The sequence below is a fragment of the Sorex araneus genome, chromosome 6, assembly GCF_027595985.1.
Source record: "Sorex araneus isolate mSorAra2 chromosome 6, mSorAra2.pri, whole genome shotgun sequence".
NCBI classification, from domain to species: Eukaryota; Metazoa; Chordata; class Mammalia; order Eulipotyphla; family Soricidae; genus Sorex; species Sorex araneus.
In genome coordinates this window covers 159889203-159914478 of record NC_073307.1, presented here as the reverse complement: position 1 = coordinate 159914478, position 25276 = coordinate 159889203, and the positions used below count along the sequence as shown (strand labels likewise).

At 41.7% G+C, this 25276-nt stretch overlaps 3 protein-coding genes across 3 annotated transcripts; all 3 read right to left on the bottom strand.

The window, feature by feature from the left end:
- Positions 1-3717: 3717 nt before the first annotated feature.
- Positions 3718-7216, bottom strand: LOC129405747 (mammaglobin-B-like). Its single transcript, XM_055143037.1, has 3 exons — positions 7101-7216; positions 5274-5461; positions 3718-3936 (listed from the first exon to the last, which is right to left on the bottom strand). Exons 1-3 carry the CDS (start codon positions 7153-7155, stop codon positions 3898-3900), a joined length of 282 nt encoding a protein of 93 aa, XP_054999012.1. The 5' UTR covers positions 7156-7216; the 3' UTR covers positions 3718-3897.
- A 12746-nt stretch (positions 7217-19962) lies between these two features.
- LOC129406113 (secretoglobin family 1D member-like) lies at positions 19963-21740 on the bottom strand. The gene is made up of 3 exons (XM_055144060.1): positions 21611-21740; positions 21147-21337; positions 19963-20097 (listed from the first exon to the last, which is right to left on the bottom strand). Exons 1-3 carry the CDS (start codon positions 21663-21665, stop codon positions 20068-20070), a joined length of 276 nt encoding a protein of 91 aa, XP_055000035.1. The 5' UTR covers positions 21666-21740; the 3' UTR covers positions 19963-20067.
- A 2575-nt stretch (positions 21741-24315) lies between these two features.
- LOC101552591 (transcription elongation factor 1 homolog) lies at positions 24316-24685 on the bottom strand. The gene has a single exon (XM_055143334.1). It carries the CDS (start codon positions 24651-24653, stop codon positions 24402-24404), a length of 252 nt encoding a protein of 83 aa, XP_054999309.1. The 5' UTR covers positions 24654-24685; the 3' UTR covers positions 24316-24401.
- Positions 24686-25276: the final 591 nt, after the last annotated feature.

The following is a 25276-nucleotide window of genomic DNA, read 5'->3' as shown; positions in this document are numbered from 1 at the left end:
TGTAGACTGTGAACTAAGCCATAGCCCCACGCCGGCCGAGGAGAGGAAATATCCTTCTTTCTCGGTTCTTTTCCCTTTTCGGGGAGAAACGCGGAGTGGCGTCCGCCATATTATGAGGTCTATTAAGCAGGTACGAACTTGGTGGTGCGGGAAGGGAAAAAAATTATGTACTTGGAACAGCGGGATGCTTGGGCAGTCTCGGGCCGGGGCTGATACCAGCACACGCCCACCGAGATTGGACCTGGGTGACCACACTTTTGTGCGGCCACTTTGCTGCTGATCGACCAGGATCCAGAGGCCAACTAGACTACTTTTGATTCCACAAAGTGCTTGCAGCCATGTCTCTAGACTGTGAACTAAGCTATAGCCCCACGCCGGCTGAGGACGGGAAATATCCTTCTTTCTCGGGATATTTTCCCTTGTCGGGTGGCGTGGCATCAGCCATACTATGAGGACTATTAAGCAGGTACAAACTTGGTGGCGCGGGAAGGAGGAAAAAAAAGAGTTATGTACTTGGAACAGTGGGACTTCATATCTCTTAATTCTCAGCAAGGAAAAACTAATTATCAAATGCTTACTTGGCAGTAGGGTTGTCTTGTCTGGGGGGAAACTCCAACAACAATAGTAAGTTTTGTGTTGAAATATGGAACGTAAACAAGGTAAAGAGAAAATGAGGTGAAATTTATCAGTTACGCAGGCAGGGGTGGAGGGCGGGGGTGGGAGGTATACTGGGGGTTTTGGTGGTGGAATATGGGCACTGGTGAAGGGATGGGTGTTTGAGTATTGTATAACTGAGACATAATGAGAACTTTGTAACTTTTCACATGGTGATTCAATAAAATAAATTTACAAAAAAAAGTTAAAGTATTGTGTAGGCCTTTTGAAAGGCCCTTTGCATTTCTGATCAATCGATACATATTTACAGACAATGCAGGTACTCTATAGGGTGGTCTGGCTGGTTTTTGAGTCTAAGTGTAGACTAGTTTGAGTCTAAACCAATGGCAAACAAAGGCTTCCTCTTTCACTAATATGGTAGATAAAAAGGAACACACAAACTGCCTCTGGATATGGGTACTATAAGTCTCATGTCCACTGTCTGGGGGAAATGTCCATATATCCAACCTGGAAATAGGTTCTGACCTCTTCTTTGTAGAAGCCTGTGTTCAGATACAGAGAGAGAGAGAGTTCCTGTGCCATCCACGACAGGTTGAAGGGAGTCATATGAAAAGAAACTAATATAAACAGGAAAAGGATCTACCAAACAACTAATTTCTTATTGATAGTTTTCAAGGATCAGAAATGCTATCTACTGACTGAATAGAAAATCATGTAAGAAGTTTGATTGAGAAGTCTGCTCCCACTCCGCTTCATCACCCTCATGCCAACCACTGACACAGGAAAGCCAGACAGTCCCTGCCCACACCTACATTTTCCAATAGAGAAATGGTCCAGCTCCTAAACTAATCTCCAGAAGAACTCAGACTTCCCAGGTAGATCAGTCTAGGGTGAAATCTATGGAGCCTTCTCAGATAGGGGCAGGAAAATTCCCCTACTGATCTCAAGTCAGACCTAACACCACTGGCATAGTAATACCCCAGCTCCAAAACTTAACCTCATCAAGCCTCTGAGCCATCAAATCCTTCCAGCTCAAATTTGGAGCTATGGAAATCTCTCACTTTCATCGCACTGTTAGCCCACCTCAACGTCTTCACTTTCTTGCTCATGGAGCGTAAAAAAGAAAAAAAAAGGAGCTGACCTTCCTAGTCTCACTTTCCACATAAGTAGTAGTGGTGACAATAACTGTACCTACTTCCTAGGGGTTTTTTAACCTATCAAGAAAAAGTACAGTGTCTGGTTGTAAATACCAACCTTTATAAGAATAGATCCAAAAGCAAACAAATGCAGACTTCCATTAAATCAAAACAATTCATTCTTAAATCAAAGTTTAAAGGTTGGAGCTGATTCTCTAAAGGAGAAATATTTCTTTATCCAACATTATCTGTAAAAGTGCATCAGAATTGGTTCTGAATCCACTTGGATATTCTGAGTTAAGATGGAATGATTCTGTCATTCAATTAACTGTATGTTTAAAACTAAGTGATTGTTACTGTGTTTTTATGATCCTAATAACCCCACATGGGAACAAGGGATTGGAAGTTGTTTGGTGAAATGAGGTATTAATTACAAAAAGGACATCTGTGTGAGCAGGATGCTGGTAGCCCATGAGTTCCTTCTGGCTCAGGTGAGACTATGCCTATGTTCTACCACTTAAGATTGCAAAGTGGTAAACAGAATACTAGGGGTTGAAAAACTTCTTTGAAAGCTAATTTTAACTATTTTTCTAGAAACTGAATTAGGACTTACAATGTAATTTATGGTTGAGTTTCAGGCATCAAAGTACCGAGATCAATTCCCTTCACCAATGTTCACTTTGCCCCACCAATGTGCCCAGTGTCCCCCCACCCCCAAAACTCACATCCAACCTGCCTCTAGGACAGGCACTTGATTCACTTTCTTTTTCCTCACCTCTGAAGCATTCTAGTTAACAGTACTGATACTGTCGGCGTTTCATAAGTATCATTTTAACTCCTTACAGTACAATGTCCTCTTCCAGAATGACCACTTCCTTCGATCCTAGTTATAGCATTTTATTTCCCAACAGCTCGCAGCCAGCCCATAAGTGGAAAACTTCCAAATGGAGCCTGGTTGTCATGCTGTCTACTTCTAATGCCATTGGACATGTGTTATTCTTCAGTTATGTTCCTGGAGATCCCTCATATGAGAAAGATCATTTTGTAAATGTCCCTCTCCCTCTGAATAACATTACTCAGGATGATACTCTCGAGATTCGTCAACTAGCGACAAAATTCATGACTTTAGTTTTTTTAAGACTTGTTTCTACAACGTAAAAACGAATAGGAGATCTCATAGCTACAAAAATATATAATCAAATAGTTATGCAAAGAAGCACACATGTGCACTTTTACACAAAACACTTCATCTTTCTTAGATATCCCCCAAGCTATTTTACTTCTTCCTGGCCAAGTTGCTATTTCTGTCAACACTGTTTCTGTTCTTAGGGTCACAAGGGATGTGTACACAAGAATAACTGCCAAACAACCTCATACGTATGATGGGGATTCAACGATGTGTACGATCTCTGAGTGCAATGGGCAGCAGCACCTTGGAAGAGACCACTGACCATCAGTGTCTTTTCTTCCCAGAGCTTACACACTCTTGCTTCATTGAAGGACTGTGAGTCTTGTCTATATGAAACTGGCCTGACCCAGCAGATCCAGGACATACCCTGCGATTACTTTTCCTCATTAGAAAACTTTAAAATAAATGAATTCTCCTTTCGCATAATATTTGCTTCATCTAGACTCCAGGCTCTCATAGCTCTTAACACAACACTTCTCCAGGAACCCGACTTTCTTATGCTTGAAAACATTTATTTCTTGTGAATATTTTATCGCTAACTTTCACGGTGTTGATGTTACTCCTACCAGTGTAAAACTTTTTGCACCTGCTGCGCTGTCTTGAAGACTCTTTCCCAGCATACTGACATGACTCTTCCTCTGCTTCTTCCCTTATCATCCCTCAGCTCCCTTCACTGTTTCACATGATAACTCGGGTCTGTTTTCAAAGTTCAAGGGTACGTTTTCAATGAACCATTTTCACTAAATCCTATATTACCAATCAGATAACACAAGCAAGTTTAGATCTGTAAATAGTTTATTGAAGTGAAAATGTATTTGAGATTTCAACAATTTTCTTGCAGAGCAAAACTCAATTTAGGTTAAATTCAAAGAAAGAATGAAAGTGGTGCTGTTTCCCAAGAAGACTTTGGTTCTGGGGCATTTGTGCTGTCCTTTGAGTCGAAGGTCTTGTGGAAAGTTAAAAAGCAGAACACGATGCAGAATTATATATTGTTTCCTGTAAAACAAAAATAGAGCTGGTACTTTGATTCTAATCCTACCTCTAAAGAAAAATCTTAACAAACGTTTCTTCTCATTTTTATACTTGTACTTATCTATCAACATCTGGTATTCAAAAAAATGACTGCTGATGGGGCTGGAGCGATAGTACAGTGGGTAGGGCGTTTGCCTTGCACGCGGCAGACCCGGGTTCAATTCCCAGCATCCCATATGGTCCCCTGAGCACCACCAGGGGTAATTCCTGAGTGCAGAGCCAGGAGTAACCCCTGTGCATCGCCGGGTGTGACCCAAAAAGCAAAAAAAAAAAAGAAAGTCAAAATTTTACTGGTTTCTGCTGAAAGTCAAATCAGAAACATTTTTCATTTCATCTCCTGTTTCCGAGATGTATGGGAGCCAAACTAATGCTAGCCCCGCAAATATTTTTGCCTCCAGCATCCAAATAATCTTTTTTCTCCATATTTCTGATTCCTTGAGGAAAAACTTATCCAAAATCTGAGAAAGTGTGAGATTCTTGGGAAAATGAAATAATGTTCAAGTGCCTCAACAATTCACTCTTGGAAATGACTACTCTACCTCTTATTCATATGGCTGCTGTTCTCGAGACACCAGATATGATAAATCATTCAATAGTTTTCCTTTTATAATTCTTTAATTCTCTTTGTCACTGTGTCCAAAATGTTGATTCATGGGATTTGTTTTCTTATGTTTGAAACAATACTTCCTCCCATGCTGGAGTCTGTCCCACAGTGCACTTATCCTTCCTAGCAAATTCACTGAATGGAAAAATGGACAGGAAAAAATTCAAATCAGGTTATTATACTTGAAATTATGTTGTGTATTCATTCAGTTTAAGATGTATATAATTTATCATAATGGTATTTTCCTGGATTGTAGTGAAAAAGACAGCAGAGAATTTTACTGGTTTCTTTATGTGTAAAATGGCAATAAACATCACTGAGACTCTTTTAATTGAAGACTTTTGCAGAGTAGATGTTTTTTTCTTTGATGTAACAATGTGCGCGAGGGGTGGGAGTGCACTCATTTATGTTCGTAAACTGAGTACTTGACATGTGGGTAAGCAATGGGTTGGTAATCAGCAATATGAGTAACCTTTCTCCATTACTGACCTTTTCTTTGACTTTTGACTATTGATACTACAAAATGAAGACGACATAAGAGCTAAAGTATTGACTGATTGTCCTTAAGTAAAACTCATCAGCATGACTATGCTATGAAATCCAAGTTTCCCTCACTTGTTTATCATAAATTTGACAAACATAAGCTGCTTATGCTTACCAATACTTGTAAAAGCACGTAAGAAGAAAGAGATATTACCATTACTATTCTATTGCTCTCCAGGACATCCTCAGTCTGACGATTAAAACATTGCTTCATGTCCACTATAGCATTCAGAGTGTCCTCATGCAATCTGTATTCTTGAAAATACGTTAAATATTCTTCAGGGGTCACAGAAGAATCCAGTGCCTTGGTAACTAACTCTTCCAAATGATTGCATCCACTACCTGGGAGAAATCATGGGAAATTGGGTTTGACTCCAAAGGACTGATGAGCACCTTTTGCCCTGGGTAATATTTTTTGTCTCTGAAAATTCTAATCAAGGGATCACTTCACAAAGATTTCAGCGAAACATGTTTCTTTTGAATCCTTGTAGAAAAACATTCAAGATATGAAATTTCCCCTCAAGGAAAAAAAAATAAACAACAACATAAAACATTCCCTCCCTTCTGCCATCCTGAAAAAAACCAAAGTCGGTAACCAGAACCCAAGACTCTCCAGAAAGCAGATGCTTGGACTGTGTTGAAATCAATTAAGCAGTGCTGCTCATTGTCTGGAGTCCTGTGATTTTATCTATTCATTTTAAACACCAGGCAGCATATCCTAGTAAGATTGTTGTATTGGTTCCAGGATCTTAGGCATAAATTCCCTCAAAGGCTCACTTTCTGCTGGACCAGTGAATGAGTCAAAGAAATTTTTGCTCAAAAAGTGATCTGAGTGGCTCAGGGCCAATCCCTGTCACTTAGGGATCAGAGCTCCAGAGTTCACTCCTGATTCAGAGTTTTCTGCAGAGCTGACTTGAGCATCTCATGTCAATGCATTCATACCAAGTTCAGAACCAGTGAGTGGGATGTGAAAAAGATATGACTCAAGATATTCCCCAAGGATTTATCCTGATTGGAGGCCACATCAGTTGTTCTAGGGGATTTACTGGAAGCTACATCATCATTCCTGGAAGGAGACTGCCTGGTGGTGTGGGTGTTTCCCCTCAAGAAGAACTGATTATGAAGAAAGGAGAGCTCGAAACTTTCTTGAAAAGCTCAAACCAGCTACCAATGTAGGCAGAGTAGATCTTCATGGTGTGGGACAATGGGTCATCCAGTGCTGCCTGAACACTTCCCCCTAGGGATTTCCTGTTTCCAGAACTGCAGATGGACACTGTATTTGAGCCTGTTTCAGGAAAAACACCTACAAGCATATCTCACTGAATCTCTTTTCCACATGAACTATGTCATTTTAATATTTAGTTCCAGGATTCACCCCATTTACCAGACTTCATTCTTAAAATAAATAATTGATTCACCATGATATACAGTAACAAAGCTTTCATGATTGAGTTTCAGTCATACAATGATTGAACACCAAACCCTCCACCAGTATACATTTCCCACCATCAATGTCTTCAGTATCCCTCCCAGCACCTGCTGTCCCATCTCTCCCCCTGCCTCTATGACAGGCACATTCCTTCTTATTCTATCTCTACTTTCAGGCATTATGGTTAGCATTACAGATAGTGAGAAGTCATCATGTGTGGTTGTTGTCTACTTTCAACACACATCTCCCACCCTGAGTAATTCCTTCAAACAACATTGACTTCATGGTCCCTTTTCTATTCCAACTGATCAGGCACCTTACATGCTGGTCTATGTCCCAGGACTCAAGAGGCCTTAAACAAAGCCCCAACAAAGGGACAATGCCCAACAGGAACATTTGGGAACGTCCAAAAATTACTGAATTCTGGGTCTGGAATATCCAAAATGCTGTCTTGAAGCTTCCTTGCCCAGATGTTCAGGCATTAGAAAATTCTCCTCCACTGAACCTCAAAAATCAACCTGACCCTAAGCCTCCCTTTGCTGTCTGACTCACCTGCATAGCAGTAGAGAGGGAGGGCAGTGAGCATAAGGAATGCCAGCAGCTTCATGGTGGAGGTGGCAATTGTAGGTTGTTCTGTCCAACTACAGAGACGACAGATTCACTTTGGTGTAGAGCTCCCAGATCTCCCCCTTTTAATCTCCAGGTCTCTGCCTTAATCCCGCCCATAAGTGAAGCAATAAGTAAATCAATTACACGAAAGTCAATCTGACTTTGGATCAGGAATGACTTGAGCAATCAAGAAGAAAGTGGTCCAGAAAGATTGCTTCACAGTTGGAAGCCTGCCTCATGACCTGAGGGAGAAGGCAGCTGGGTTACAGAAAGGATCACTAAGTCAATGATGATTGCAGGGATTGCTCAGGATGGTAAATGTGTGCTGAAAGTAGATAGAGGACCAAACATGATGGCCTCTCATTATCTGTTTTGCAAACCATACTGCCCATGAATAGAGAGTAAGAGGGAAATTGTCGGCCATTAAGGCAGTGGGAGGGGTGGGGGACGGGGTTGTGAGGGAGGGATATTGGAGACATTGGTGATGGAAAACGTTCACTTGTGTGGAGAGATGGGTATTTGATCATTGCATGACTGAAACTCAAACATGAAAGTTTTGTAACTGTAGCTCATGATGATTCAATAAAAATAAATGATAAGATGGCCCCTAACACCACCTAGCAATGAAGCAAAGGGTCAGAACATGAGAATACACGAACTTTGGATTAGGAACGATGTAAGGAAACCAAAAGAAGATGGCCAGCTGATGCCATCATTGCAGTATGTAAGGATACAAACACTGTCTTTCCTACAATTTGGGAAGTGCAATCATGTGTGCATTTAGAATAAAGTCATGTTGATGTGTTTCTAAGTGATAAAATAATTGGCGACATTGCATACCTGTATGATTATACTGTCTTCTCATTTCCCTAATTATCTTTGTGTGGGGACCACACTCAGCAGTTTTCAGGGCTTCCTCTGGGCTATGCATTAAAGAATCACTCTGGCAGCGCTAAGTGGAAACTGTTGTGACAGGGATCCAGGCACGCCTGTGAAAAGGAAGTTGCCTACTCTCTTTACATTCCCTTTGGATACTGTCTTTACTATTTTTGAGGTTTTCATTCTCTTCTTTATTCCTAATTATGTCTCTTCTTCCATGATTTCCAGGATAAGGTCCAAGAAATGAAGCTGAGGGACCAGGAATGTGATGAAAGAAGGATCTGAAATAACAGGGAGCTTATTGTGTCTATATCTCAAAAGTAACTACTTGAACGATACTGAAAATCACAAAACAACTATAAAATTCATATTTTAGATTATTTATGTATCTTTTGAGTCACCATGAGATGCATAGTTACATAGATGTTCATGCTCTGGTATCAATCATAAAGTGTTCAAATATCCATCCTTCTACCGGTGTATATTTCCCACCATCAGTGAGCCCAGTTTCCCTCCAAACTGTCCCCAACCCCAACCTGCCTGCCTCTAGAGCAGGCACTTTTCTTTTTATTTTCTCTCTCTCTCTCTCTCTCTCTGTCTGTCTCCTCCCCTTTGGGCATTATGGTTTATGATTTGCCTTACAGATACTGAGAAGTTAAGAGATTATCATGTTTGTTCCCTTACCTAATTTCATCACGCAGTTCTTATTCAAACTGGTCATTTCCAATTGTCATCACTATAATGGTTCCTTCTCTGTCCCAGTTGCCTTCTCCCCCAGCACCTCAGGCAGGATTCCCACTGTGGACCAATCCTCCTGGCCAGTCTTTCAACTCTCCTTGGATATTAGTCTCATACTATGGTTTTTTTTTAATTTTTATTATATCACCATGTGGAAAGTTACAAAGTTTTCAGGTTTATGCCTCAGTTATACAATATTCAAACACCATCCCTTCACCAGTGCCCATATTCCACCACCAAAATCCCCAGTATACCCCCCGCCACCGCCCCCCCCCTCAACTGTATGACTGATGAATTTCACTTCATTTTCTCTCTACCTTGATTACATTCCATATTGCAAAACAAAACTCATTATTGTTGTTGGAGTTTCCCCCCAGGGAAGACAGCCCTACTAAGGAAGCATTTGATAATTGGTTTGTCATTAAAAGATTGTATATTTTCAGTTTTTAGAAAAGGTTGCGCAGCCGCATTAGCGGCCGCGCAGCTCGGATGTGTTCCAGTCCCGCAACCCGGAGCCATGTTAGTTGCTGCTCAGTGTCGCCAGGGTTCCATCCGGAGAAGGTGTACCAGCTGTACCTCCTCCGTCTGGATCCCTGGTGTTGGCCCGGATTCGGGTCCGGAGCATTTCTCCGGCCGCGTTGCTCACCAGACTGCCAGGCCTCTTCTCTCATACTATGTTTTTATGCCCCAAAAATGAGTGCAAACATTCTATGTCTGTCCTTCTCCTTCCAACTCATTTCCCTCTGCATGAGACAACTCTCTTGTCCATCCATTAATAAGCAAATTTCATGATTTCATTTTTCCTAGTGGTTTTGTAGTATTCTACTGTTTTAACGTACCATAGTGTCTTTATCCAGATCTCAGTTCTGGAGTTGTTTCCAGATTCTTACTACTGTAAATAGTGCTGCAATGAACATAGAGGTGCTGGTGGCATTTCTGCAATGTATTTTTGTGCCCCCCGTGGTACATTCCCAGAAGTGGTATTGCTGGATCAAATGGGAGCTCAATTTCTAGTTTTTGAGAAATACCCATGTTGTTTTCCCAAAAGGCTGGTCAACATTCACACCAACATATAATTACAGTCCCTTTTTCCTCGTATCCTCACCAGCTTTAGCTGTTTTTCTTTTAGATGTGTGCCAGTCTCTGTAGTGCGACATAATATCTCATTGTTATTTTGATTTACATCTTCCTGCTGATTAGTGATGGAGAACATTTTTTCATGTGCCTTCTGTCCACTTGGATTTCTTTTTTAAGTAAGTTTCTGTTCATTTCTTCTTCCCATTTTTTAATGACGTTGGATTTTTTCTTGTAAAGTTTTACCAGTGTCTTATATATTGAATAATAATCCCTTATCAGATGGGCATTGGATAAATAATTTTTCCCATTCTGTGGGCTGTTTCTGTATCTTAGTCACTGTTTCTTTTGAGGAACAGAAGCTTCTTAGTTTCATGTAGTCCCCTTTGTTTATATTTGCTTCCACTTTCTTGCTCAGTGGTATTTTCATCTTTCAAAGTGCTTTTAGCTTTCATGTCATGAATGGCTTTGCCTATGTTTCCTTGCATATACCTTCTGGATTCAGGTCTGACATTGAGGTTTTAAATCCATTTTGGTCTGACTTTTGTACCTGGCATTAGAGAGAGGGTTGAGTTTGTTTTTTGCATGGAACTGTCCAGTTTTCCCAGCACCACTTGTTGAAGAAGCTTTCCTTGCTTCGCTTCATATTTTTTGCTTTCTTATTAAAGATTAAATGCTTATATATTTTTGATCTGTGTCAGGATATTCAACTCTATTCCTTTGGTCTAGGGTTCTGTACTTATTCCAATATCAGGCTTTTTTCATTACTACTGCTTTGCAGTAAAGTTTGAAGTTGGGGAGGTGATGTCTCCCATCTTCTTTTTCCCAAGATCACTTTCATTATTCGTGGTGAGAGGGAGGTATTGTTCCATAAAAATGACAGGAATGTTTGACCTATTTCTTTGAAAAGTGTCATGGGTATTCTCATAGGGACCACACTGAATCTGTATAATGCTTTGGGAAGTATTGCCATCTTGATAATATTAATCCTCCCAATCCATGAACATTGGATGTGTCTCCATTTCCTTGTGTCCTCTTTTTATTTCTTATAGTAGTGTTTTATAGTTTTCTTAGTACAGGTGCTTCACCTCTTTAGTTTAGCTGACTCTGAGGTACTTGATTTTCTGAGGTACAATTGTGAGTGGGAATGTCTTTTTAAGATCATTTTCTTCTCTTTCATTTTGCATGTAGGGAAGCCATGGACTTCGAGTATTGATTTTTTAGCATGCCACTTACTATGCGAACCTATTGTTTCTAGGAGCTTTATGGTTGAGACTTGAGGATTTTTTAAGTATAGAATCATGTCATCTGCAAATAGTGAAAGCTTAACTGGTTTCTTTTCTACCTGGGTGCCCTTGATGTCTTTACTTGCCTCACTGCTATGGCAAGTACTTCAAGTACTATGTTGAATAGAAGTGGCGAGAGTGGGTCCCATTGTATTGTGCCCGATCTTAGAGGGAAGGCTTTTCGTTTTCCCCACTGAGAATAATGCTTGCTGTGGGCTATGGTTGATGTCTTTAACTATATTGTGGAAACTTCCTTCAACTCCAAGTTTGTTGAGAGTTTTTATCATGAAAGGCTGCTGGATCTTATCAAACGCTTTTCTGAATCAATTGATCTGGTTTTTATTTTTTATTTTATTTATATGATGTATCCTATTGATTCACTTACAAATTTTAAACCATGCTTGCATCCCCAGGATGAATCCGACTAGATTAAGGTATAGGGTCTTTATATGAGTCATTGTATTCTAATTGCTAGTGTTTTTTGGAGAATCTTTGCATCTGTGTTCACCAGGAATATTTTCCTCTAATTTTCTTTGTGTGTGTGTGTGCAGTGTCTCTGCTTTTTGTATTCAGGCTGATATTTGACTCATAGAAGCTATTTGAGATTGCTTCTGTTTATTTGTATTCCTGAAAAAGCTTGAAAAAGATTGGGTCATTTATATCTATTGGGTCCAAATATTTAAATAGGATCTCTTTATATATTTGGATGAATTCACTAGTGAATGAATCGGGGTTAGGGTGTGTTTGTTTGGGGGGAGACTTTTTATTTACGGTTTCAATTTCCTCAATACAAAGAGGTCTGTTCCAGTCCTCTTGGTTCAGCCTTGAGATGTTATAGGAATCTGGAAATTTATTTATTTCTTCAAGATTCCATATTTTGTAGAATAGTTTTTCAAAGTATTCAAAGTTTTTCAAAGTGGTAAAGTTTTTCACAGTAATCTCTGATGATACCTTGAATTGATGTCCCCCTGCTTTCATTTCTGATTTGATTTGTGACCGTTCTCTCCTGTCTTTCTTTGCGAGTCTTTTTAGTGGTTTATCAATCTTATTCATTTTCTGAAACCAGCTCTTGGTTTTGTTGAGCTTCACGATTGTTTTGGTGATGCCAGCTCATTGATTTCTGCTCTAAGTTTTATTATTTCATTCCTCCTACCTGATTTGGGCTCCTTCTCTTGGTCATTTTCCAAGACCTTATGCAGTGATGTTAAGTTATTTATGTGAGCTCTGTCTTCTTTCGTGATGAATGTTTGCAGAGATATTACTGTCCACTTAACACTGTTTTTCATGTGTCCCACAAGTTCTGGTAGCTCGTGTCTTCATTCTCATTTGTTTGCTTGAATCTTTTGATTTCCTCTCTAAGTCACTGGTTTTTCAGTAGCAAGCTGTTAAATTTACTGTTGACATTGAAAAGAGAGAATGTGTAAAGTTTGGTGTGAAGAGGTAGAAATAGTCATACTTGAGTAGTGACTCTGGGAGTCGTGTAATGGAAATGAACTTGGAGCTCATGGATAATTGAAATGAAAAATGAATGGAAAGATCATCATAAAATGTCCTAGACGTAGTTTAATGAGGTTGCTTTTATATTTCTTTTCAATAAATTTGAAATAATTATAATAGATCACATGACCTTATTTTACTATGGGCAAATAAAACAGGTAAAGAGTCATCACAGGAACCAAGAGGGTAATCAGAAATAAATGAGAGGTCTCATCATTTCACCTTCCTTTCATTCACTGACCTATTCATACACTCTCCAACAATAACCAGAATCTGATCCTATAATTAATGTGCTGTGTTCCGAATTCAGCTCTTGACACTACCTATAAAAAGGACATTGTCTGGCATGGATGACCTCCCATTAGAGAGGAAAATAAAAAGCGATCCTAAATGCAAAGAGTGTTATCTCAATGTGATTGCTCAAAGAATAAGCAAACCAGAATTTGGAAAACACTCAGAGGTCGCTGTACCCAAAGAATCCAAAACACAACTCCAGATACACTATTAATCACCCATGCTCATTGCAACACTATTGACAGTAGCAAAGTCCTGTGAAAAGTCCCTTGTCCTAAACCAGATGACTGAATTACATGAAGCAATGTGAGGATACTCACAATACAATACTACTAGACATTAGGGGGAGAAAGAAATCATGCAACTCTCCACTACTTGAAGAATCTGCTGAGTGAAGCCCACCAGAATGGGGGAGACTGAGGACTGAGATAGTATGTTTTCTCTCACATGTGGGATCATTGTCACTGTCACTGTCATCCTGTTGCTCATCGATTTGCTTGAGCGGGCACCAGTAACATCTCCATTATGAGAATTGTTGTTACTGTTTTTGGCATATCGAATATGCCACAGGTATCTTGCCAGGGTCTGCCATGAGGGCGACATACTCTCAATAGCTTGCCAGACTCTCCAAGAAAGATGGAGGAATCGAACCCTGGTCGGCTGCGTGCAAGGCAAATGCCCTACCCGTTGTGCTATCACTCCAGTCCACTCCAGTATGTGGGATATTTATTTATTTTTTTATTAGAAATGGCTTTTTTTATTTAAATTTTATTGAATCACCATGTGGAGGGTTACATAGTTCTCAGGATTATGTCAGTTATACAATACTCAAACACCCTTCCCTTCACCCGTGCCCATATTCCATCACCAACCACCCCATTATACCTCCTGCCCCCTCCCGCCCCCCCAGTCCCCGCCCTTGTAAGTGATAAGGTTCACTTCGTTTACGCTTTATCTTGGTTACATTCCATGTTTCAACACATAACTCACTATTGTTGCTAGGGTTTCCCCCCAAAAAAGAAAAGACAGTCCTACTGTCAAGGAAGCATTTGATAGCTCTCCATTGCTGAGAATGTAGAGATATTAAGTCCCGCTGTTTGTTACATAACTTTTCTATTTCTTTCCCCCTGGTCCCGCGCCACCGAGTTCGCGCCTGTTTAGTAATCACCACGCTGCCTGACAAAGGGGAAAAAAAATGAAAAAGATGTTTATTTCCTGTCATCAGCCGGCGTGGGGCTCTGGAATAGTTGATAGTCTGGTAGAATGTCTGCAAGCAGTTTCTGGAACCAAAAGTAATACACTGGTATCGGCCCCGGCTCGAGATTCCACCAGCGTCCCGCTGTTCCAAGTACATAATAATTTATTCCCTTGTATCCCATTCCCACGCCACCAGGACCGTGTCAGCTTAATGGACATCATACTATGGTTAACGCCACGCCGCGTTTCTTCCCGAGAAAGAAGGATATTTCTTCTCAGCCGTCGTGGGGATATGGCTTAGTTCAGTCTATAGAGATGGCTACCACTTTGATTGCCTTCAATATTTCAGCAAAAGACTTACTATTCTTGTTAGGATTTCCCACCAAAGTCCTGTTAGGATTTCCCACCAAAGTCCGACCCGTTAAAAGGGAACCATTTCACATTGGTGATGATTAAATGACAATAGGTTGCGTGGCCATGGCAGCGGCCTCGCGGCTTTGAATTTCTGTATAAAGTCCAGGGAAAGTACAGCCAGAAATTACACGTCGCTACAAACTTTAACCCTATTATGGTCCCCCCAAAGTCCAACCCATTACAAAGGAACCATTTCATATTGCTGATGATTAGATGACATTAGGTTGTGCGGCCGCGGCACCGGCCGCGCGGTTTTGGGTTTCTATATAAAATCCAGAGAAAAATCTGCCTAAAATTCTATTGCTACAATCTTTTACCCTTCAACAAAAAACTCAGTACTATTGTTTGGAGTTTCCCCCCACGGTAAGCCCTGCCAAAAAGGAACATTTACACGTTGCTGACAATCAAGAGATATCGCAGCCGCGCGGTTTTGGATTTCTATATGAAGTCCAGGGAAAATTCTTTTCGTAACTGCATCATTCGCTGGCGGCGCCTGGGCCAGTAGCTCCGAGCACACAGTTTGGAGGCATTTTGGGGGCGCTGCTCGTGTCCAAAGTGGTTCAGTTGCCTCCGGGGTCAATCTCGCGCAGCAGCAGAAAAAAGCTATGTGGGATATTTAAAAAAAAAACGTGTAGGTGCAGAGTGATAGTAGAGCAGGAAGGGTGTTTGTTTGCTTTGCAGGCAACTGCCCTACCTACGTTTGATCCTCAGGGCTCCATTTGGTTCGATGAGATGCAGAAGGAATCTCTGGGTGCAGAAGCAGCTATAAGCTCTGAACACCACCAGGTATGGCATTCCCAAACCACAGAGTAAAAAGTAAATAAAATGAAAAAATACTTCGTAAGAGAATAACAAAAGGCCACAAAAGTGGAACCTGAAAACTGGTTTGTAGAACTGAGTCTACCAAGGGCGGTGATGGGAGATAGACTGTGAGGGGAGGTGGACTGCAGCCCTGAGAGAAGCGTTGACGGAAGCAGACGCTCTGGAGGAGAGTGTCAGTATGGGAACACTGTGTGCACGAAATTCCTTTCCTGAACAGAATTGTAAATTATTGTGTTTCAAAGAAATAAAGATAAAACTATATTTTAAGCATTTAAAGAGGCGTGGGGCTGAAGCATTAGCACAGCAGGTAAGATGTTTGCCTTGCACGCGGTTGACCCAGGTTCGATCCCCAGCATCACATAGGGTCGCCCGAGCACTGCCAGGAGTAATTCCGGAGTGCAGAGCCAGGAGTAACCGCTGAGCAACGCTGGGTGTGACCCAAAAAAGAAAAGAAATTTAAAGAGATAGCAGAGCCCTTGTACTGCAAGTAGGGCACTTGCCTTTCACATAGACCACAGGGTTCATTCCCCAGCATCCCGTATAGTTCCAGGAGCCCACCAGGGGCGATCCATGACTGCAGAACAGAAGCAAGTGTGAAAAAACACTTCCAGATGTGCCTCAAAACCAAAAATCAAATAAATAAAAGCTGAAGAGCTTGTTGCTGTCTACAGATAAAAAGATCTTCAAAAAGGGGTGTGTGTGTGTAGGGGGGGTGTCGTGATAACGAGGACATAACCTGAGTGCAATACCCAAATACATGATGAAAAAAAGCTAGGATGATATAAAGTGAGAATTCGGTACTGGTGTCTAAGTAAAATCAAGGGAAGAGTTTCTCTTGGAGTCAAGAGAAAAAAGTACAACATTATTAGTAGAAAACTCCCATCACACTGCAATGATGTGACTTTCTCACTGAATCCTACCTTAAAGTGCAAAACTACATGAGCTTTTTACATTTACAATTTTAGAATTCCTGGACTGCCTAGCCACTTTTCCAGCCACGTGACTTCTCACGATATTCATAACAAGAAAAAGAAAATAAATTATGTAGCATCTTCAAAAACAATATTTTGTTGGGGCTGAAGCTCTAGCATAGCACGTAGGGCATTTGCCTTGCACGAGTTCAATCTGGGTTCAATTCCCAGCATCCCATATGGTCCCCTGAGCACCGCCAACGGTAATTCCTGAGTGCAGAGCCAGGAGTGACCCCTGTGCATCGCTGGGTGTGACCCAAAAAAAGCAAAAAAAATCAATGTTGTTTTGTTTCCATTTCCCTAGGGTAAGTGATGAACAGCGCTTCTTCACATGTCGATTCTTTGAAAGACAGTCTATCCCTCTCTTATCCCTGTTAATAATGGAGATTGTTCATTATTTGCTGCTATCAACTTTTCTAAGTGCTTTCCATTTCTTTGATGTCAAACCTTTTTTCAGATTATGAGAGTGTATATTTTCTCAAATCTTCAAGGTCTCTCCATTCTAATCTAATTTGGGGTTAAGACTCTTCCTCATTGACATAGTCCTATTTGCGTAGCTTGTTTTGCTTCTGTTTGCTTGGTCATGGCATTGCCTCACTGTGTTCCCTGCCTCCTGGGTCACTCTAGTGTCAATGCCATCAATGAGATAATTACTCGTGTCGATGAGACCAGCACCTATCGACAAGAGCAGAAAAATCAATGCTGGCAGGAATGTGGGTTTAAAGGAACCCTCACCCACTGTTGATGGAAACGTGGTCTATTTCCATAATTATGCTTTCAACTCTCTGGAAAAAAGCAGAGACTTCTCCAAAATCCAGCAATTGCTAGTCAATGGGATCCAGTCCCCCAGTAACCCTAAAACTGTATTTACAAAAGGGACTTGGATGCCTATATTCACTGTAGCACCATTCCCCGTCTAGGGCCAAGGCTACTCTAGGCCTCTCCCTTTGATACATGGCATGCCTTCTTCTTGTTATTCTTCTATATATCACAGACAAGTGCAAGCATCTAGTATTTGTCCTCCTTCTTCTCCATCAAATCACAAGCATTACATTGTCAATATAGCCATCCTGCAGTCATGGGAAGACCAAGAGGAGGGAGACAGTTCCTTCACAGTCTATGATTGATGGCTCACGGACATGTCCATCATCTACTGGCTAAGAAAATAAATGCTGAACAATTACTGGTGGTCCTCTGATAAGTTTAGCCAGGACAAACAATGATTATAAAGGGACAGAATGAATTCAGTCAATACAGGACATGTAGAATGAGAGGACATGTGCTAAAGGAGAAAGTCAGATTTATGGTTCTGGGGACAGAGTGTATGGAGTTTCTGTGATCTAAAGCAGAAACCAAGTTGCATGTCTTACAGATACCATAGGTGTCAGTAGACCATGTTTCAAGCTAAACCAACAATCTAAACTAATCTCTGGAAGATTCCAGATCCCATAGCATCAATCTGTCCAACAAACAGCTCGGAACCCAGACCTTTTTCATTGGCTCTGAAGACCAAATTGTTTGGGAACTGTGCAACAAACCTCCATCATCCAGGACCATACAAATTGCAGTTGTTTGCATTATTTTATCATTTTTCCAGTTGCATAGTATTTCATGCTGTACCACGTTGATTGTGTGAAACCACACTTTCAATATGTGGGTGAGTTGGCATTGTGGTAAGCAATGGGATAGTGCAAGGTCATAAACAGTGAAGTGGTAGCTGAGTTCTGGATTGGTATCATGTGGGGGATTCGAAGAAGAACCTCTGCATACTTATTTCATGGAAGTGTAACAGACTGAAAAGACAACCTGTTGGATAACATTAGGTTGCCCTTGCTCCCCATCCCAACCCCATCCCTGCAGGGAGCGTAGGGTTATTGAGCTACTCCCACAACAGTGCCCCTGAGGCACAGCCAATTCCATCAACCACTAATAAGACTATATTGCTTTTCTCTTTCCTTTATGTCATGTGCATGGCTTATTTAGCAATGTCCTTTTTGTATAAACAGGAAGAGAGTTCATAATAGACTTCGTAACATGGGAATTCATTGACTCCAAAATAATTTTTACTCCTGGGCATCCATTTTCAATGACTTAAGTCTCAGTTGCCCTTAGCTCCCAGCACTCCAAAGCAGATTCCTAATGAAGGGACAGGAAGGACCCAGGGCAGGCTGCAAGATACCCTGGCATCGAAAGGACACAAGCTAGCATCCTAAGTACAATAAGTTAAGAGCATGGCCATGAGCAAACGCTGTCATGTCCTGAACAGAAGTAACTGATCAGGACCCTGCTGGGTTAGAAAAGCCTAACCTACCCTGAAGACTTGCTCTGGGATATACACTGAGATGTCCCTAGGAAGATACAACCTCTAAGCTTAATATATCTCTAGCTGTGGTCATACAAAATGACATTCTAGAAATATTAGAAGAAGTAAATTTACTATAACTGTTGAAATGGATTACTACCTGGAGGAAAGGAGAAAGCTGTACATCCTAGATGGAATCCTGGCCTTGAGTGGATCTCCAGTAATCGGGAGTGCTGAATCCTCAGATGACATTTTGTCCTTGAGTTAATCTCCTAGAACTTCCCCTCAAAGAGTGTCTTTCCCTCTGTTTGTTGTTATGACAATGTTCAAACCCACCTACCTGTACCCCACCCTTCGTGATTGTTACATAACAATGCTGTAAGGAGGAAGAAGAAAACAACTTTGGGACTTTGAGGACAAGTATACGAGGACTATGATGAAAATCATGGACTAGAAGGAGAAAGATGTAGACTAGATGACAACAATGACAAGTAGAGAACTATGAGACCACAACGAGATGAAGAAGGAGATAATGAAGGAGAAGACTATGAGGTCTAGGAGGAGACTAGGATGATGGAATTATGATGACTGGAACGACAACTAAAACTATGACTACAATTGAAACATAAGAGGAGAGATTGGACTACACTGGAGAGGAGAGAAAGTAAACTGACTACCGAACACCTGGGGTCCAGTCCAGGTCGCTCCGTTCCCTGGTCCTTCGTCTTTCCATCACCACAATGGGCAGGTGTGGGGAACGATTCTCGGCCTCCAAATGCTCACGTTCCTAATATGCGCCCGCGCTTTTCTTTGAAAATTCACAACAACCCACCTTTTTTTAATGGCTCAGCTAATGATAATGAACTCTGGTGTTGCTGGTTGGGAGACTCATGTTTGAACCATAAACACACCAAATTTTCTCTTTTGTATAAGCAGTCACTAGATTGTTTTAAATTTGTTACGTTTTTATCTTTACAATATTTTCCACAAGCTCTACTAGAGTGCCTACATCTCAATATGTTTTAAAAGGCTATTCCCCTCTAATATGGCCCTTTTCCCCTGCAATGGTCAGTCTAGATCTCTCTTAGTGATATTGTTCTTCATTTCTCTCTTATCGAAAGAATGAAATGAAGTGCAGAATGACTCAGAGGTGTACAATTATTTCTTGTGTGACTCCTGTGCCTACTTTGCCATGTGCAACTGGTCCCGCATTTTTTGTACTTGACTCTTGTCAATGCTCAAAGACCCCCTTAAGGGAAATAATACCCCATTCAGTGTCTCATATTTCTGAATCAAAACAGGCAATAAAAAGACAGGCAGAGATGTTCAGGGCAAGTAATTTATTAGAACAAATATTGAAACTTGTGTGTTCATTTTCTAGAAATATCACTTAATTATTGCAAACCCTGGATGATGGTGTAGAAGAAGTTTCCATTCTATTCATTGCACTTGGCAAATATTTTGAGCTGAAAAGGAAAAAGAAAATAGGAAGAAGGGTGTCAAGAATGCTGCTCAACACACACCAAGTTAACACAGGTTGTCAGTCACCCAGGATTTCAATGAGATGTCATCAACACAAGGAACAAGATGCTGATAAGGCTTACACAGCACGTGGGAGAAAATGACACTGACCTAGTATGATTCTAATGAACAAGCAATGACCTGATATGCAATTCAATGGAGAGTTAATGAAGATACATGGTACTATGAAATCCACAAATTCTCTGTGATGTCCCAGATCAAATATAATTGCTTGATACCCCGAAGGGACATAGGACTAATCGTTTGGGACAGTGATTGGAGGATACTAGTTCACTTTCAGAGATTCCTGGCCACACGCTATGGAATTTGAACCTGAGTCACAGGTAATGGTCAGGAATAATCCAGCACCTGTGGGTATTTACTTAGAATCATCACCTCCTCTCCTACAGGGAGAGGATCTGGTGGAGCCCTCACACATCTGCATTATTGATGAAGACCTAATGTAGGTGTCATAGCAGCACCTGTGGCACAAAAGCAATTATGCTGTGATCTCTGTCCACTCCTCAGGATTCTAAAGAAAATGGGGGTGGAAACTGTAATGAACCAATGGTACGTCCCTCCCAAATAACGAGGTCTATTCTCCCAGCAGGTCTCCCACTATGCACATGATATCCACCGTCTCTCAGTTCTCAGACATTCCCAGAGGTGAGGGGATTTTCCATCTAAAAATTCTCAGGCAGTGGCAAAAGATCTTGGCCACTTCCACATCACTCATTGAGCTTATAGTTTCCCTTCCTAAAGCCAGCCTGGTTCAAAGCCTTTCCAGGTGACCTAGGATGGTGGTCCCTGTCCTGTCATGTCCCCTGACCCATGTGATAGGTGCGTATAATTGCCCTAAAGGATCATGTAAACACAGAGCACTTATCATACGTGAAGACAGGATCAGTCTCTACTAGTGCACGCTCAAGATCAATGCCTCCTTTCTGCTGTGCATCTCTGCAAAACCCACACAAAGAAAGAAGAAAGAAATTACCAATAGTCTGTTAATTAGCAGTCTGTCTTTCACACTCATGTGATTCGCACATTGCTTTAATTCTATCCTATCCTCCACAGCCTGCTTTGGTAAGTCAAATGCCAGAAGCTCTCTGCGGTACAAAAAGTCTGGAGCCGAGAAGAAATTAACTAGATCTTGAGAGAGTGCTGGACAGACAGTTCCTGCATCAGCTGTAACAAAAGAAAACAAAACAAGCATGTTGATGTTTGTTTCGTCCCTGATATTCCAACAAGTCAGATTAAGGAGGAAAATGCAAAAAGCCGTGTGCTACTTCCTGTACATGAACTCATGTGAAATTATAGAGAGCATGGTGCAATTAATCTAGAAAACAGAACTTGGATCACTAACCATCAAACTTTTTCCATACAGTTCCTGGTGGTACTGTGGAAAAGTCATATTACTGGTCAACATCCCCAGGAACGCTTGACTCACTGAGCACTTACCCTGGTAGCAGCAAAGGGCTATAGCGGCCAGGACAACCACCAGGGACAGCTTCATCCTGTTTGGACCTGAGCGGTCAGCTTCTGGAGAATGAGGAGCAGTTGGGAGCTGGATTCTGGGGCCTGAGCAGCACAGGGCTATTTGTACCTAGTGATCCCTCGAGTACTGCCCCCACGGGACACTTGCAGGTCAGCTGACCTGGCTTCCAGCCCTCTTTCCCTCACTCAGGACTGCTCCTATCCACAATGTTACAGATTCCAAAGTCTTGCTGGAATTTTCATTTCCCATTTTGCTGAGGCAAGAGTTTTGCTTCTTGGCAATCACCACTGTTACAGTTACAACATGCTTTCTAAATTAATGTTTAATTTATCTGAATATATCATTACTCCATGATTTTAAGGACTCTGCTTTGCAGATACACTGCCAGGTTGATAAACAAGAAAAGAAGCAACTCTTTCTTGAACACACATATGCCTGGATGTTATCAAGCATGAATTAAGAAACTGCTAAGTTTAAATAGAATGAGACTTTACCGTCCCTGTAAAATATTGCCTTTTTTCTGAATTTTTCCTTTGAGCACTTGAGAAGATCAGGTTGTAAATATAGAATCAGATGTGGAAGAAAACAATAGAATCCATGATTCCAAGAGACAACATATGTAAAGAGGAAAAGTACCTACCAAACAAGTGAATTCTTGCTCTTCTACACTTTTCAAGGATTAAAAATGATATTTATTGAAAGAATAGAAGAATCCTGTGAGAAATGGGGGTGAGATGATTCACCCAACACTATTTCACCACCCTCTCCATCACCCCAGCCACTGGAAAGCCTGGCATTCCATACTCACACTCATCATCTCCCAGCAGACAAATGGTCCGGCTCCTCAACTAATCTCCAAGAGAACATGAGGCCCCTGGATCTTCCCAGATAGACCACCAACGTGAAAACTCTGGGTCCATCTCAGTATGGGGGCAGGAAGATTCCCCTTTGTACCTGAAGACGCAGCAACCCGCAGCAACACCTGGCACCCTTATGCAACATCTGGGAATATATCCCAGAGGTGCAAAAAAGTGTAGTAGAAAATACATCTGCACTTGTACGTTCATTACAGCACTGTTTACAATAGCCAGAATCTAGAAAAAACCCGAGTGCCTGAGAACAGATGACTGGTTAAAGAAACTTTGGTACATCTACACAATGGAATACTATGCAGCTGTTAGAAAAGATGAAGTCATGAAAATTGCATATAAGTGGAACAATATGGAGAGTATCACGTTAAGTGAAATGTGTCAGAAAGAGAGGGACTGACATAGGAAGATTGCACTCATTTGTAGAACATAAAGTAACTGAGAGATAAACACCCAAGGATAGTAGAGATAGTGCCAAGAATACTGCTCCACGGATTGGAAACCATCCTCACATGCTGGGGAAAAGGCAGCTCACCTAGAAAAGGGACCACCAAGTATAGGATGCTTGTAGAGCCAGCTCGGGATGGGAGATGTGTACTGAAAGTAAACTATAGACCAAAATAAAACACTTAATATTCTTGTTCAAACCACAACACCCAAAAGGAGAGAGAGAGCAAAACGGAATGGGCCTGTCACAGAGGCGGTGGGGGAGAATATGGGGGGTTCAAAGGGACACTGTGATCACTAGTGGTGAAGAATGGGCACTGGTGGAGGGGTGGGTACTCAATCATTGTATGACTGCAACTTAAGCACGAAAGTTTCTAAGTCTGTAACTGTACCTCACGGTGATACATTAAAAAAAATTTTTTTAAAGAGAGAAAGAAACGGTCCAGCTCCACAGTTGAATCTCATCAAGCTGCTCCAATATGGAGCTAGTGATAAATTTCATCGCATTGTCAGCCCAAGCTCAGCTTCATCACTTTCTCACTGTGGGAATTTAAACAGGAAGTAGATAGTCCTGGTCTCTCTTTCCACATCTATAAGAACTGTGACAAAAGCCTACCTCCTACGTTTTTGTTACCCTTCAATGATAAGTACAATATCTGTTTGTATTTCATTTTGCAAATGAAAATGCTAATATGAATAGATCCAAAAAGTAAATAAATGAAGATATCCATCAAAATCAAACACTTCATTCTTAAAGTTAAAATCCAGCGATTCGAGCTGATTGGCTAGAGGAGGAATATTTCTTTGTCCCATGTCATTTGTAAATGTGTATCAGATTTGATTCTGAATCCACCAAGATTTCTGTTTAAAGTGCGATGATTCTTTGTCTAAATAAATAGAATGTATCTTCATTAGTAAGTGATTGTTACTGTGTTTTTATGATCTTTCCCCCCCCCATTGGTGCTTTATTGAAAGTCAAACCACACAGCGCTCGACCCCTGCCACTCCCGTAAAAGCAACTCCAACGCCCCCGTACCCCTTTCTCCGTGCCTGGCCGGGGCCTAATGGAGAGACCAGGGTGGAGTACAGAGGTCCCGGTCACAAGGCCTAGGAACTTGGGGGCAGGCTCCCCCCACCAACTCAGGCCCCTGGAGAACCCGGCACGTCAGAAAGTCGTGTCCATAGAGGCAGCTCAGGCCGGCCGAACACAGGGACGCCTCAACTTCACGCCCTGTCTCCCAGTCACACGACTCATATGACAGACACGCACGCGAGCAAGCAAGCAAGCGTGGGTGCGCACGCACGCGCGCGCGCGCACACACACACACAAGGCAGACTGACACAGTCCTGGACCCACACCCTGGCCCCCCAATGTCTCTGGCGCTGAACCCAGGCGGGGGCTGGGAACAGGTTGCCAGGGGGTAGGTCCTCCTCCTCGCTACTGATTGGCTGCCTCGCAGGCGTCTATCCAATCACTGTAGACATCCACGGGCTCTGACAGATAGGTGATGAGCGTCTGGAATTCCTCCAAGCACACAGTGCAGGAGATGACTCCGGTGTTGCGGGCTCGGTCCATTTTCACATCACAAGACTTCTCGTGGTTGCAGAAGGGGCAGGTGAACTGAGTCTCCAGGGTCCCTGTCATTTTCTTCTTGGGGGGCGGCTTCCGCTTGGACTTTCTGCGGCCCATGTCTGCACACGTCTCCGCGTGTCGCCAATGCCAGGTTCCTGTGTTTTTATGATCTTAACTACCATTATGGGAGCAAAAGTTTGGTAGGTGGTTGATGAGGGTGAGGTATTACATACCCCGAGAACTAGGATGTGAGGAAGATACTGTAAGCCCATGACTTTCTTGTGGCTCAGATGAATTCCTATGTCTGTTCTAGGACTTCAGAATTCAAATAATAAAACAGAATACCAGGGTTGAAAGCCTTTCTGAAAATTTATGTAAACCAGGTTTTTCTTTAAACTGTCAATTACGGTATTACAAAGTACTTCACGATTGAGTTTCAATCATCAAAGTTTCAACACCAATCCATTCACCAGCGTTCACTTTTCCTCTAGTTAGAAACCCCTTAGATTATTTTATTACTTCTTCTCTGGCCAAGTTGTGCTCTGAGTGAATCCTATGTAGGTCCTTAGGTTCATGAGAAATGTGTATAAAAGAGTAACTACAGACAAACCTCAGTTGCATGATGTTGGCCTGCTATGCATATGAGCTGTGAGTGTAAAGGGGACATTTCAGTGGTATAGACCATGGGCATCAGAGTACCTTTTCTTCCTCTGAGCTTACCAATGCTTGCTGCGTTGAGT

What these genes read in the sequence shown, in the direction of transcription:
- LOC101552591 (XM_055143334.1), bottom strand. Translation starts at nt 24,653, where the DNA reads ATGGGCCGCAGAAAGTCCAAGCGGAAGCCGCCCCCCAAGAAGAAAATG.
- LOC129406113 (XM_055144060.1), bottom strand. Translation starts at nt 21,665, where the DNA reads ATGAAGCTGTCCCTGGTGGTTGTCCTGGCCGCTATAGCCCTTTGCTGC. An exon ending in AGCCCTTTGCTGCTACCAGG is followed by an intron (nt 21,338 to 21,610) that starts GTAAGTGCTCAG and finishes CTTTTGTTACAG; the next exon opens with CTGATGCAGGAACTGTCTGT. An exon ending in TGCTAATTAACAGACTATTG is followed by an intron (nt 20,098 to 21,146) that starts GTAATTTCTTTC and finishes TTTCCTTTTCAG; the next exon opens with CTCAAAATATTTGCCAAGTG.
- LOC129405747 (XM_055143037.1), bottom strand. Translation starts at nt 7,155, where the DNA reads ATGAAGCTGCTGGCATTCCTTATGCTCACTGCCCTCCCTCTCTACTGC. An exon ending in CCCTCTCTACTGCTATGCAG is followed by an intron (nt 5,462 to 7,100) that starts GTGAGTCAGACA and finishes GATTTCTCCCAG; the next exon opens with GTAGTGGATGCAATCATTTG. An exon ending in AGAGCAATAGAATAGTAATG is followed by an intron (nt 3,937 to 5,273) that starts GTAATATCTCTT and finishes TTTGTTTTACAG; the next exon opens with GAAACAATATATAATTCTGC.